The following is a 14,355-nucleotide window of genomic DNA, read 5'->3' as shown; positions in this document are numbered from 1 at the left end:
CTATAAGAAAATTGTAAAAACCCCTCTAATACATAGAAGAAGTAAAATCCTATATAGCTGCTACTATGAAACAGTCAACATCTATCTATCTATAATATAAAGCATAGAAGCATTGTCCTCCGGTAAACCCAAAACGGAAATTACCCTCTTCAGGAATGGCTCCAACAAAGGAACGAAATTGATACAATTCTATAATATACTTACTGTTTTATGTATCTTACGAGACATATAACTACAGTTAATTTTGTATCATATCTAATACATGGATAGTTAGTATTGAAGTATAGCTAACTATGTAGTCATTCAGACAAAGCACCGAAAATACCCTGAACTAGGTGATGAGAAATTGTCTCCAACTATGCGATCATTTAGATAAACCTAAACCAAAAATAATAGCTCGAGCACAAATTGAGATTAGTCCTATCATCCAATGAAGATGATGACTAGGTGCTGCATAAAATGAGGAAAAGATGTAGCAGTTAAGTATGCATTGCATTAAACCCTGCCTGGGGAAACCATGTAGTTATAGCAAAGGTGAAACCACCACTAGCCATGCATGTATTGCTGCGAATTCTTAGTCACGTTCTCTATTATCTGCCTGACAATAATATTAAGCAGAAATACAAATTTAACCAACAGTATAAAACTTTCTAATTTTATGCAAGGCACAAAGTAAAACCGTTGCAAGTACTTTATCCGGTAATGAGAAGCCAATCTATTGATTAACATCTACACAACACTTAATTTCAGCATAACCTCATTCCCAAAGAATGTCGATGCCGATCAATGCATGAAAAGTTTCAATTAGAAGGATACGCTGTGTGCTTTATTCATACAAATGATAATATTTCTCAATTGAACAACCCAAACCTCCAACAGGCTTCCTGCCTCAAAGCATTAGCCACCATTTCACATCCAGTCAAACGTATAATCACCACTGATACATTTTCCAAAGTCTGTTCAAGTACCTGTTGGAAACAAAGACATTTAAATAAACACGATATTGAATTTTGTTCGCAAGCATTTCAAATTAGTTTTTATTCCTAATAATTTCAGATGTACACTTTTAATAAACTTTTTTTCTAAAATCAACAAGAAACCGTAGTGTGGAATATACAGAGAAATTAATAGCACATTACACAGAAAGAAGCATGACACATTAAAATAAGAAATACGACTTCGGAAAGAACAAGTACCCTGGGACAATTCGCAGCAAGCGCGCGATTCGACTGAGATGTGAGAAGTCAGACGAGCGGCGGCATCAGCGCTGTGCAGAGGCATCAACGATTGCGTGCACCCGAGAATTCCAATTGTCCTGCAGAGATAAAATTACATTTTAGAAGAAAAAAATATTGAATAATTATGCAAAAATAGGTTATAAGGAAAATAACCACAAGTTACCTTACCTGGGAAGTGTAAAGAGGGGGCGGCGAGGGTGAAGAAGGTGAGAGCGAAGGGAAGGGGAAGAAGAACGTTGGAGGCGAGAAGCGGAGGAACGAGTTGGTATGGTTCTTGCGGCGGAGAGTAACGACCTCGAGAGAGATCCACCGCGCCACGCCATTTCTTTGATTTTGCTCTGTGCGGAAATGGGACCCGAGATTAGGGGTTCAGGCAGCGCGCGAGGAAGAAGCTAAACCCTGGTGTGGTTGTTGTGAGAGAACCAAGCCCACATTTAACTGGACTGTGGCCCAGAAAGATTGAACAATGGCCCTTTTGATACTAATCTCGGCAATTTGGGCTTTCGATAAATTAATTAATTAACTAATATTTATAGAAGAAGAACAATTACAAAATGATAATTAAATTTTAAAAAAATACTATTTAAATATTTCATAATTAAGTGTATAATATTTCAGAAAAAAAAAAACATTTAGTAAACAATGAGAAGTGAATAAAAAAGTGCATGATAAATTCTCAATTAAAAATGTTTCCCCAAAAATTATCATAGCCTCAATATTTTTTTTTCCAACATTCGTGTCTGTGCTTTCTCTCACATATTTCTACTTTAAAAGAAATTTGTTACCTTTCAGAAAGAAACAAAAATTTTGTTAGTAAATTCTCTTATTCATCAGCTAGATACATAATGTCCATTTTTGTAAACCTTTTTCTCCTTTTATTTATTTGATTTTGTGGCTTTTTTCCTATCAAGGAACGACATTTAGAATAAACGTAAATGAATATGAATAAATATCGACATATGAGACTTTCACCTGTTCATTTCTTCTCAGTATGAGCTCCAATATTTTTTTAAAATTAATATATTTATGAGTTATTTTATTTTACTCAGTTTTATTTAAAATAGAACTTTCAATTCACATTAAATTTGACATTAGCTTTCCATGGACTTTTATGATCATGATTATAGTCATCATCATGATTTTTAAATATAAGTTAAAATATTTATAATTATTTAGACATTTCAAAGTATTTTCACTTCTTATTTTGATAAAAAAAAATTTACAAGTATTCTTCAAAGTAAAGTTTAGTCAACACGATTTCTATGTGAGTTTGTTTAACCCGTTTTCATTGTTTTAGAAACACTTCAAAAGTGTTTTTTTTTTCGAAACTATTATTGCAAAAACAGATACTGAAGTGTGAGAATTAAAAAGAGTGAGAGTAACGAAGTCCCAGCATAAACCCTCTGGTTGAACTAAAGAGGGCACAAAATAGGCTCCAATGTAAATTAATCACATTGTTAATAAGACTTCTCTTAATTTTTTTTCCTTAGATAAAATTCATGAAATTCTATTAATAAGTCTAATTCATCATTTTACACAACCTTAATTAGTGAGACTATAAGACCTATATAAATTTCAACTAATGTGATATACAGTTTATTGGTGACTCGTATAACCTGTAATGCTTTTTTGCCAAAGGCTGAAGAACATTGACATCATTACAAAATTATATGTGCGACACATGATTGTAGACTAAATAAATATTTATTCAATAATAATTATCATAAAAGCCAAACTTTTGTAAATTTATGTTGATAAATTTTACCATGAAATTTATAGAAATATTTGAGAAAATACGAAAGTCAAACTCCTTTATCGTGTTTAACGAATACTTCCCGGTGTAACTCAAATATCTGTAGTATGGTTTTAACTTTGAATTGCACACGAAGTACTATGATAAAACACGATGTCTCAAACTCAATCTGTACATGTTTTGATCGAGAGTACGCTCCTACACGTTACTTCTTACTGACGATCTATAGAAAAATACAGTTACAGGATCTCAGAACCATAAGCTATGCCTACAACTATGGTTAAGACGGGCAACCTATCTACACTTCCATAGATCTCTTCAAAAGTAAGGAGAGAGAAAAAGTTAACTAGGCAAGTTAACTTGGTGCTTCGCAGGATCTTACATTCTGAAATCCAAAACGCATACTGTATTATTGGCAAAACATGCAGCGATCTTGTCACCCTCCTTATTCCAAGACACCTCGAAAATGCCTCCATCACCAGTGTAGGTTTTAACTATCTTGCCTTCCTTCAAGGACCATATCAGCATCGATTTGTCAGGAGACCCACTGGCTAAATACTCACCATTGGGACTGAATGCAATAGAATATACACGATCTCTGTAGAAACAAATAAATAAAGTTGGAATCAAAGGGATTGTAATATTCAAAGAGGCTGGGAGGAGGAGTTTAATGGAAGAGGTAATATTCTCTGTACTAAATTTGAAACTTTTTTACCAAAAGAATCTATTTTGAAGGACCACGGGTATACAATTATCACCAGATAAACAACAAGTTTGGATTGTAAGAAAATTCAATTGAGCTCGGTGGAAACTAAAATGGAAGCTGCAAGCTTCAAGTTGTTGAGTCCGCATACCAAATTCATCACTTTCAAACAAAAGGAAATATAGGCTGGGAGGAGGAATTTAATGGTTTATCCCATACATAAATAAAGCAAAGCTAAAGAAACTATACCTGTGTCCATTCAAGCTGTAGACAAGTTTCCCAAGTTCCACATCCCAAAGCTTTACCGTTGAATCAAATGATGCACTGCACATAAAGATGACTAGATCGCTTAAAATAAAGAAACAAACTTTTCGTTTAGTATTGAGAAAAATTAAAAAAACGCTAGCGAACATGATTGCATGTACATATGCCCTGCACATTCATTGATCAACATAAGCAAACTACAAGACAACAACATTTTAGGAAAAACAAACAGCGTCAATTTATTAGAAACTTTGCCACATACAGTATGCAAAGTGGGTTTAACTCTTCAAACAGTTAAACATGTTCGAGGAACAATAACTGGCCTCCAGTCCTAGGCCCAAACAAACCCACCTGTATCACAGGTTGTTGTATCAATTCAACTCCGTTGGAGTTGTAATTATTGATTCTTAAAATTAAGCAATTGAAATTACCATTGGAACAAATGGGTTCTTAGAGTTATTATAAAAGCTGTTTATATAAGCAACTGTAGCCTAACACTAAAGATGCCTAACTAATAAATACATTTTAAAATGAGAATTATTATGGGAGTAACGAGATGAAACGAGACATACAGAAAATAGTTAGTGGTCTTAAATCTTATTTGTCGAGAATTAAAAACTCAAATCAATTCTTGCGTTGAAGATAGATGCTCTATGAACAAAATCTGCCATATAGCAGTTATAGGAGTAGGCAATTATGTATTTAAAAAATAATGTGTTTTGTAGATGTTGAAGGAGTAGGCAGTTACGTATGGTGTATACAGAATATAACGTGTAACTTGTGTGAGTGACAGCAAATGCAATCATCATCTGTGTGAGATTACGAAGAACATCACTGGGGCCACTAAGTTGTTCAACCCTTCCAATCTGATACTCATAGCCAGAGGATCGATCTCCACCAAGACCGTCCTTGGCCATCAGATCTTGATTTAGTCCAAACTCTGATGTCAATTTTGGATTTAGTGGAAGATTGTTTCAGGAATGTATGACTCAAAGCACGCAGAGATTTGATAATAAACCAGAAGATTGTCTCAATTAATTACACCTCAGGCTTTAAATAGAATGCATCAAAGTAAGGAAACTAAGAAACTAACTTGAAAAAGGAAATTAGGGAACTCGTTAGAAACAGAATCAAAACATAAACTAAATATAGGAAAGTAGGAAATTAGTGGTCACATGCTGCATCACAATCTTCTGCAGGAGTTTCCGAAACTGGCACAGCAAGATAAAAATGCTATATTTTGTGTGATCTAATGCAATATTATATATATTCAGATAAATCACAAGTGTCCCGTCATCAAACAACAATAAGCATTATGCACACATCAACAGGAATCAGAACATGCTAAAGGTGGCATAAGATTCTATAGTAAGCACCGAACAAGGCTATTTAGAGCACCAAAGATGATGTTGCTAACCAATGCATTTTAAAAGCTCAAAAGAAATGAATCTAACTTCAAGCAACTAACATACCTAGCCAACACCAAATTTTTATTAGGGTTATTGGTACCAGGACCAGTTGGGCTCCATCTGATAGTATATATCTCCTGCAAAATAATTATTCAGTTGTTCCAACTATCTGCATAGTACATGAAAAATTCAAAAGGAAATATAAATACACTAACATAAAGAAATATTCATAAATGGTACCTTGGAATGCTCCCTAAAATCATGAAGATATTTATCGTGTTTCATACTCCATATCTACAAAACAATAAATGGCAAACATACCGCGCACAAAGACAAGAATTTTACAATTAGTTCAGCAAGAATACATGTTTACCTGATAAAAAAAATTCCATAAAAGGTCTGATTGCAAAATCCAGTACCACCAAAAAAGGCTATTATGTAATGATAAATTAAACCATAACAGTGAGTGATGTTACCTTTGCAGTCATATCATCGGAACAAGAGGCCAATAATGAACCAGTGGGATCCCATTTGATACAATTAACTTCACTCTGAAATAATGAAAGGCCGTCATTAGCCCGCAAAAGCTTATCCAAGCACCATATTGCATTTTAATGAAATATGTCAACTTAATGCAGGACCTATAAAGCTAGTTACACAGAATTCAACAATCAAACAGGTCATTAACTACTTTGCTGTCCAAATAATTCAGGTAGAGCTGCAGACTTTTATAAGAAGACCACCTAGGTAATGTGACAACTTTGAAAATCAGGATTTGTTAGCACTACAATATATTAGAATCAGACTGGGGTTCTCCCAGTCCACCATGTCGAGCCATATTCAATATGCCCAGGTTTACCCAAAATATATTCGAGAAGCTACAAGCTAGAGAAGGCCTCACACTAGTCAGCTGGAAGAAGGGTGTGCAGGGAATACTTATACGTGTGAAAATAGATCCCATTCATTGCACTTTCTTAGATTTATATAAGACAGTCCTTGTTTTCTATCAGGATTCATCTTCAAAACACCACCCCAAGGGTGTACATAGATTCATTGGTTAACCAGGCCAGGCCTTTTTAACTTCTTATTAATAAAGTAGGGAATGGATTAATTGTCAAAGCACTATCCTGGGATCATCCATCAATCGGTACAATTAACCATACTTTACACTTTTAACCTCTAGCGTAATCTGAAAAAAAAACAGAGAGGAGAGGTGCACGAACCTGATGCCCAACAAAAGTTTTAATTGGGAGGTTTTCACCAATCTTGCACACATGTATTTTAGTGTCAGTTGAGCTTGTTGCAAATGACACATTGTTGCGCCAGTCAACATCAAGTGTCCAACCTAAACAGCATAGAAAGCCCAAATTTTAAAACTTATCTATAGAAAAAGTTAAAAATATTATTGCAAAGAGTTCTTTTAAAACTATACAATTCCACCTTGTAAGGAAAGTTGTATTTAATAGTTTACCCGAATGAAATTCAAATTGTTGTTTCCATCTCACAGCTTTCACATCCCAGACAATTGCAGATTGGTCACAACTTCCCGTTAGAAGATAATCACCTTTCTTATTCCACTTCAAAGAGAATATGGGTCCCTTGTGTTTGCTTAATATACTCTTCAGTTCACCTGGTAAAAAAATCAGTGCATGATCAAAATTCAAAATAATAATTGATGTTAAGAAATGGACTTTAAGCTTAACTCAATCCCACAAAACCGACTTGTAAGATGAGGTTTGCACCCACTTATTTATTGTGAATTGGACTTATCTCTAGTTGATGTAGGACTTTCAACACACCCTCTCACACTGATGCTTATACATCTTGGGACTAGACATTAATGGGTGGTCCAACAACGACTCGGTAGCGGTGAAACAATAGATCCAACAAATAACAAACGACACTAGGATAGGTTTGAACTACGACTCCGATACCATGTTAAGAAATGAAGTTTAAGGCTAACTCAACCCTACAAAACCGGTTTATAAGGTTAAGTTTGCACCCACTAATATATTGTGAATTGACTTTATTTCCACTCAACTAGGGACTTCCAACAATTGAGTGTTTAGTTTTCTGTTGCAAAGAATCCCAGTGGAAGTTTGGCCCAACTCAAAATTAAATTCACATTTCCTCCCTAATAATATATGTAATAGCTTTCCAACATGTAAAGCAAACAATCACAAAAATTATGATTTTACATACAGATAAAAGAAAAAAAAAATCTAAGATATCAACACTTGCGACAAACGACAACAGTATCCACACAATAGTTATTAAAGTATAATATTCCTCATCATTTGAATCATTTAGTTTGAGATTCGTTAAATAAACTCTAAAAGAAAAACATTATATTGAAGCAATACTCAAAAACCTTTTGTTTAGAAAAACCACAGCTGTGTCTGTACCAGCTCGGGGCGGTGATATTAATCATTTACAATAAAGAATAAAACGTTGGGTCTCAAGCTAATGCAAGTGTGGCTATCCCTAGGTCAAAAAATCTTTGAGTTATTTTCATCTTAATCGTGTATATCTCACAAAAGGCTTAACTGAAAGTCAATGTTTATGAGAAATGACCTACCATTGGTGGTCCAAATTCTTGCTTGCCCATCATATGAGCCAGTTGCAAGTAGTGTCCCCTCCCCCTGCATAACGGCAACTAGAGGTCAAGGTTTTCGTAAAATAAAAAACAATTATTGCTTAACATATTAAAGATACAAAGATTACACTCACAGAAATAAATACCTAAGCATACCAAGAGAGAGGAAAATAAACATGCTTCAAATATTCAGTTACAAGTTGAAGAAAAGAATTAAAAAGAAGATGCTAATCTCCTATCTATTTTCTTAACTTTCACACAACAGACCTACACAAACCTCCCTTGAAAATGTAACATATAAAACATGACCTCTTGTACAATTTCCTTCTCACAGACTTACCCGGCTTTAGTGAGGCTGGTATAGGTTTGAAAAACATAGAGATGTACGTAAAAAATGAGTAAAAGAACACGAGAGGGGTAAGACACAATCAGTAACAATCGTTTGTTCAAACTAGAATAAGCAATCAAACTCACATTCCAATCAAGTGTAGTGACATCATTACTCTTCTCATTTGGTTTAGCCCTAACATGCTTCAACACAAACACATTTGGAGGGTCATTCAGCGAAGCAGATTTGCATCTCCCTTCTGGTATTGACCACATACGAGCTGTTGAATCCCCAGACCTAAGTTGAAATGATGATAGAGAAGTTAAAAGATATTGTAAGAAGCCATTCATCAGGTCCCTATTTCTGAAACAATTTACCGTCTCGAAAGTTGTTTGAGAAAACAATAAAAGCATTCTTTAAAACATATTTCAGAAAAAAATAAATAAATAAAAGACTAGTGCCGTACGTAAATCTTTTCACTTATCATTTTCTATAGATATAGATAACAAGGACATGTAGAATCAGAATTCAATATCTTAGAATATATGTCATGTCCTCCAACTAACATGACATATCTTTTGAAATTTACTGTGAACAAAATTTAAGGTCCTTTGATAATATTCCATGTCTTTATAAAAAAAAAAAGTTTAAAGTTAGAGCAAAACAAACATCTACACAATTAAATAACTTTCAAAAGAGTTTTACAGAATAAAGGAATGGATCAGCTTAGCAAAATGGAATGAAGATATCATTACGAAAATCAGAAAGCAATCAATTCAATTAAGGGGAAAAATGTGATTCCATCTATTGTAAGTTTCCAATATTTCATTTTACTCAGGAAACTCAATTGTCATGATTCAACTAAAGCCACACATAACCTATGTGTAAGTGGAGATAGACAAGCACACAAAGAGTTCAAGCCTGCTTTTGTATCTAATAAACTACTAAAGCAAATGATCAATTGGCAAGAAAAGAGGCTAGAAAAGAAAATTTGAAAAAAGATGGAGATCTTCTAAAAGAAACACCCTTTACTGTTAGTTTAAAAAAGACCACGGAAGAAAAAAAGGAATTTGAATGCCAGTTAAGATGGGTGAAATGTCTCCCATGCCATTTAAACCCAAATCATTCAAAGATACCTCTCCAAAGTTCCAGCAAATGAGGAAGATAACTTATGTGGATAGTATCTTATCTAACTGCTATCTATGACATAAATACCTTAATGACACCATGAATGCAGTTGCAGATGATTCAAAGTGTCTTATCCGCAAGATGCGATCTATGCACATGCTATTTATGATATAACTGACTCAATGACTCCTTGAATGCAGTTGTTTATATAACACAAAATTCTAAAGAACATTTGAAATTGCTAGGATTTTCTGTTTTTATAGATAAAAAACCAATGTTAAAGTTGCATAAACTGAATAAAAGACATTTTCAAACTTTTAATTTAAAAAAAAAAAATACAACTGCTTTTGAAAACAGGAATCTAGTAGTCCTTAAATTCCCTAATTTAGCCAGTGATACAAGTATACAACTGATGAAGAATTCTGACAAGATTTGCAACCGCTCTTGCCAATATACTTGTATTAAAGATGAACAAGCCCAAAATCCCCAATACAGTTGGCATCTCTTCATCAAAAAGGAAGTATAACAAATGAAAATCCAAATTGAGCAATATAGTGCCCAACTATAAAAAACACACTCATAAATACATATTTATGCAAAAATTAAGTCAAACACAAAGAAGATACCTACCCAGATGCTATAAGAGATCCTGTAGGACTCCATGCACAGGCACACACCTAGGTGTACAGTAAACAGGCCCGTTAATAGAGTTTTACAATAAAAACAGCATATGAAAGCAAATGTTAAAAGTTAACAAAACAAAAACATATTGATGAAATATTTCACCTCAGAAGTATGACCTTCCAAAACCATCACGTCTGAACTATGGATTTCACATGGTTGCAATCTTGATACTGTAGAAATGTCCATCGGCTCCAGTCCTACAAAAACGAATGAAAACATTTAATTTATTTGTTGAAGAGAAAATATTAATTGGACAGAAAATTAATTTGAATTTTTGCATATTCTAACCGAGAGCAGGCAGGTTCCAGTGTCGTAAAAACATGCAACTAAATTAGAAATTTCATTGGGGTATTCCCAAAGAAAAATAAAGAAAACAAATAAAAGATTAAGAATCTTCTGCTAGAAATAATCACAAAATAGTATAAGGACATAAGGGTAGAAATACATGATATCAAAGAGAACATTTATAATCCTAAATCCCACAAAATTGGCTAATAATAAACTAATAATTCAATGAAACTCATTACAACAGCAACCCAGATGCGTAATTTTTTAGTGGATTTATAAAACAAGCCAGATAGCCAATATTTTAGAAGTACGACTGATACAGACAGAATAATAATAATAATAAAGCACTGGATGACAATACGCTGAGAGTTACTAGCTCTCTACAATATCTGTAGCTCATTATTATATCGTCAGTCCTTACTCCATTGATCAACTGATCACAACAAGGGACACAGAGCATGAGGCTACCACTAGATGGGGTATAAGGAGGGAAGATGCGTGCAGCATTTCCCCTGCCCTATGCAGAGAGGCAGCTTTCAGGATTTGAATCTGTCACCTTCAGGTCACAGAGCAGTAACATTAACATGGCACCAAGGTCCAACATCATTCATTAGTTGATCGATTAATCACAACATGCAAAACAATATACTACAATTGTACAAATTTTACAAGGAGAACCTTAATAATAGCAAAAAAATGTTTAGATGAACAGCAAACGGTTAAAAATAACAGAAGAACATAGGATTATAAGGAAAATTTACACTTGGGAGATTAGTAATAAAAATAACGTAGTTACACCGCATGAAATGCTAAACATACAGCAAAGAATAATAGGTGAGTACCTTCCAAAGCTTTATTCTTTTCATGCATTACAGAAACCATGTGTTCTTGATCTGTGACCAGTTCTTTACCAGTCTGATTGCCATGCTTCTGTTCTAGCTCTTTAACATCTTCTGCCTGATCTCTATCCTTTTCACATTCTTTAGCCCTTTCATGTCTTTCTTTTTCTTTTACCCATCCTCGCCCACCTTCATGCTCCTTTTCAGATTCCTTATTTCTATCCTTATGTAGTTTTTTCCTTTTCTTATTAACCATTTTCCCAAGTTCGTGCACATCTTTCGTGATAAGATCCAAAGGTTGTAAGAATGAAAAATCTTCATCCAGGTTCATATCACTCTGACAAACGAACATCGATCAGTATGCATCCTAGGGTACAAAAAGCTTAAATACTATTCAAACACGTGGATGTGCTGGCAGTAAAAACTAGAGTTAAAATAAAGAATACTAACATTACTCAAGTTGGCTTCCATCTCCAAGTACTGTAGCCCCTTCTGAACAAGTCTAATAAGAGCACCTACTGGTACAAGCGTTCCATCAATGGAGCTTTTGCTAATACCTGCCTCATTTCCAAACGCAAAAGCAGTGTGTATGAAACCTGCAGTTATGACAACAGTAACCAAAATCCAATTCAGTTTCTTTGCACATTATGCCCCTAACATCAATATAGAAAGCTTCATTAAAATTAAAAGAAACATTTTGTTTGTTAAGTAAGAAAATTTATAACATTAATTTCAGAACTTCTCCCACCTTAATGGATGCCCTAGTCCATTTTATTCCACTGACTCTATTGCAACAATGGAGTATTCCTCATAGTTATCTTTCTAAAGTCATTAAAAAAATTTAATTTACAAATGAAAAATTGCCAATAGCATTTATTTCATAAATGTATATATAATGTATATACATATAAACGGGATTCACTAACGTATGCAAGACAAGGTAAAGATTTTCCCTAAATACACACGGAGATATTGACAAACTTTCATCTTCAGTGTATTTTAAGAAAATAGAAGTTATAACTTATGAAAATATACCTTATAAAAACTAAATGCAAAAATATTAACAAACCCCTACACACATACAAAGAACAATTCTTCTAATGAGTTTTATATATTATGTTTCTAGGTTGAAATAAATTTTAACTATCAAAGCAGCTGACAGTTTCCTTTGTTGCTAGAGGTTCAATTACTCGTACTTAATGAATATATTGTATTATTTAACTAGTGTGCTATGGCATATTTAACTTGGTTTTAATATTAATTTTGAATATTGTATGTTATGAGAGTAAAGGCTTTGTAGGCAAAATTTATTTTTCAATAAAATAAAGTCACAAGAAGTTATGAGGATTAGTCCGATGAAACTGTAAACTTGCCCTTTGTTACCTATTGGTCACACAGGTTTAGATCTGGAAAAATAATGAATAGTATGTTTTATTTAGTTTGGTTCAATATTGTTTGATACATTATATTAACGATTAAAATACCATTTGTTATTTATTACCAGTTCCTCCATCATAACTTAGATCAGTAAACCTTGCTCTTGCAAGTAATTCAAGGGACTAGAGTGATATTTTGCAAGCATTTTAGTAGATAACAATCGTGACTGAAAACCTAGCAATGTCTGATTGCAGTGCAATCTCAAGATGAAATTGGGTTGCAAATGACGGTTTGATCACCTCTAAGGAAAAGGTCTTAACCCAACTCCTACTCTCACCCTAGAATTGGGTGAGCATTATTTGATAATACCAAAAAAAATTGTGACTATAAAAAATAAAACAGAATTCCACTTCAGAGCTACATTGTAGTCTCAAAACCAGCGAACAATCTTTCAGCAACACAACAAACAATGTTCACTCCTTCTGTCTTAAACCAAAATAAAATTAAAAGGTCAATTTTCGAACCACAACTGCCGCCAACCCTAACCAATTAGCCACCCACAAACATTTTCAGCGCTTGGTCAAACCAACCAGTCAAAACAGTAAGAATTCCAAAAATCGAAATTCGCCCAAAATCTGTACCGTCAATGTTTCAGTAACCGCACAGGAGCAAAATAAGAGCGGGCGAGCAAGCAAAACGAAAGGCATGTTATATAATAAGGAAATTCACAACAGTAGAAAGAAAAAGAATACGAAGGATGAAGGAAAACAAAGAAACCTGATTCGTGAAGGTAGCGAAAGATGATATAATTGAGTTCAACGGAGGTGATGGTGGACATGTTGCTTCCTCTGAGCAAACGGATTCAGCAACCTTCGGAAAGAAATGGTTACGCAAACAGCAAGGAAGCGTGTGCGGAAGCATAAACAAGAGAAAGAGGAAGAGAGTATACCGAACGGCAAAGGAAGGAGTAGCTTCTGAATTACAAATGCCGAGGTGGTACTCGCCGGCAAGGTGACAGCTGCAACCACAGACCTGCCACTGGAACGTTACTCTCTGCACGACAATGCAGAACCTTCGGTGTCTGTGTAGTTGGTAGCTTTTTTCTTTTCTTTTAATTTTCTTTTCTGCAATTTGTCTATGTATATATACATATACTCCTCTCCGTACCCTCGTTTTACTTAAAAATTAAGAAATGCAAATTTTATTATATACAAAATTATATTTATTTTTATGGAGTCTCATGTTTATCGTATAATTTCCTTAAAATAGATTTGAGCATCAGAAAAGTTTCAACTTCAAAAATAATATCAATTTCTAGAAAGAGTAATAAATAATAACTAGTAAAATTTTAAAAATTTTACATATAATTAAAATTTTATAAAAGTTAAATACTCATTATACGTTAACATTATATACATTAATACGCCAGCTCCTATTATCATTTCTGTACACAAAACGACTAATTACATAAATATGAATTGAATTAAAAACATTTATTACTCATAAATACTACAATAACTAGCTTAAGACACTAACATCCGCGAATCGAGAAGGAAAAGGACTTGAAGTGACATGGGTATGACTTGATTTTTGTTTTGTTTGAGTTAGATGCCTTGTGATTATTTTTATTTTGCAAATTCAGTAAAATATAACCATTGCCAATATCATTTTTAAAAGTTAAATGTATAAAGGACTACATATTTCTATTTTTATCTCATACTCCTTCCAAAATTACATATTATCTTAAA

At 33.7% G+C, this 14,355-nt stretch overlaps 2 protein-coding genes across 2 annotated transcripts; both read right to left on the bottom strand.

Moving 5' to 3' along the window:
- Nucleotides 1-627: 627 nt before the first annotated feature.
- Nucleotides 628-1,685, bottom strand: LOC114173032. Its single transcript, XM_028057226.1, has 3 exons — nucleotides 1,407-1,685; nucleotides 1,197-1,315; nucleotides 628-968 (listed from the first exon to the last, which is right to left on the bottom strand). The coding sequence occupies exons 1-3, from the start codon at nucleotides 1,559-1,561 to the stop codon at nucleotides 961-963; spliced, it is 282 nt and encodes a 93-aa protein (XP_027913027.1). The 5' UTR covers nucleotides 1,562-1,685; the 3' UTR covers nucleotides 628-960.
- A 1,407-nt stretch (nucleotides 1,686-3,092) lies between these two features.
- LOC114166705 (WD40 repeat-containing protein HOS15) lies at nucleotides 3,093-13,730 on the bottom strand. Its single transcript, XM_028051484.1, has 15 exons — nucleotides 13,557-13,730; nucleotides 13,385-13,477; nucleotides 11,681-11,826; nucleotides 11,234-11,567; nucleotides 10,206-10,300; nucleotides 10,050-10,096; nucleotides 8,438-8,588; nucleotides 7,946-8,009; nucleotides 6,839-6,997; nucleotides 6,591-6,712; nucleotides 5,844-5,918; nucleotides 5,608-5,661; nucleotides 5,431-5,504; nucleotides 3,944-4,018; nucleotides 3,093-3,589 (listed from the first exon to the last, which is right to left on the bottom strand). Exons 2-15 carry the CDS (start codon nucleotides 13,443-13,445, stop codon nucleotides 3,370-3,372), a joined length of 1,677 nt encoding a protein of 558 aa, XP_027907285.1. The 5' UTR covers nucleotides 13,446-13,477; nucleotides 13,557-13,730; the 3' UTR covers nucleotides 3,093-3,369.
- Between the last annotated feature and the right edge of the window lie 625 nt (nucleotides 13,731-14,355).

The sequence above is a fragment of the Vigna unguiculata genome, chromosome 2 (genome assembly GCF_004118075.2).
Source record: "Vigna unguiculata cultivar IT97K-499-35 chromosome 2, ASM411807v1, whole genome shotgun sequence".
NCBI classification, from domain to species: Eukaryota; Viridiplantae; Streptophyta; class Magnoliopsida; order Fabales; family Fabaceae; genus Vigna; species Vigna unguiculata.
Note: the sequence above shows the minus strand (reverse complement) of the source record. Positions and strands in the feature narration are given on the sequence as shown.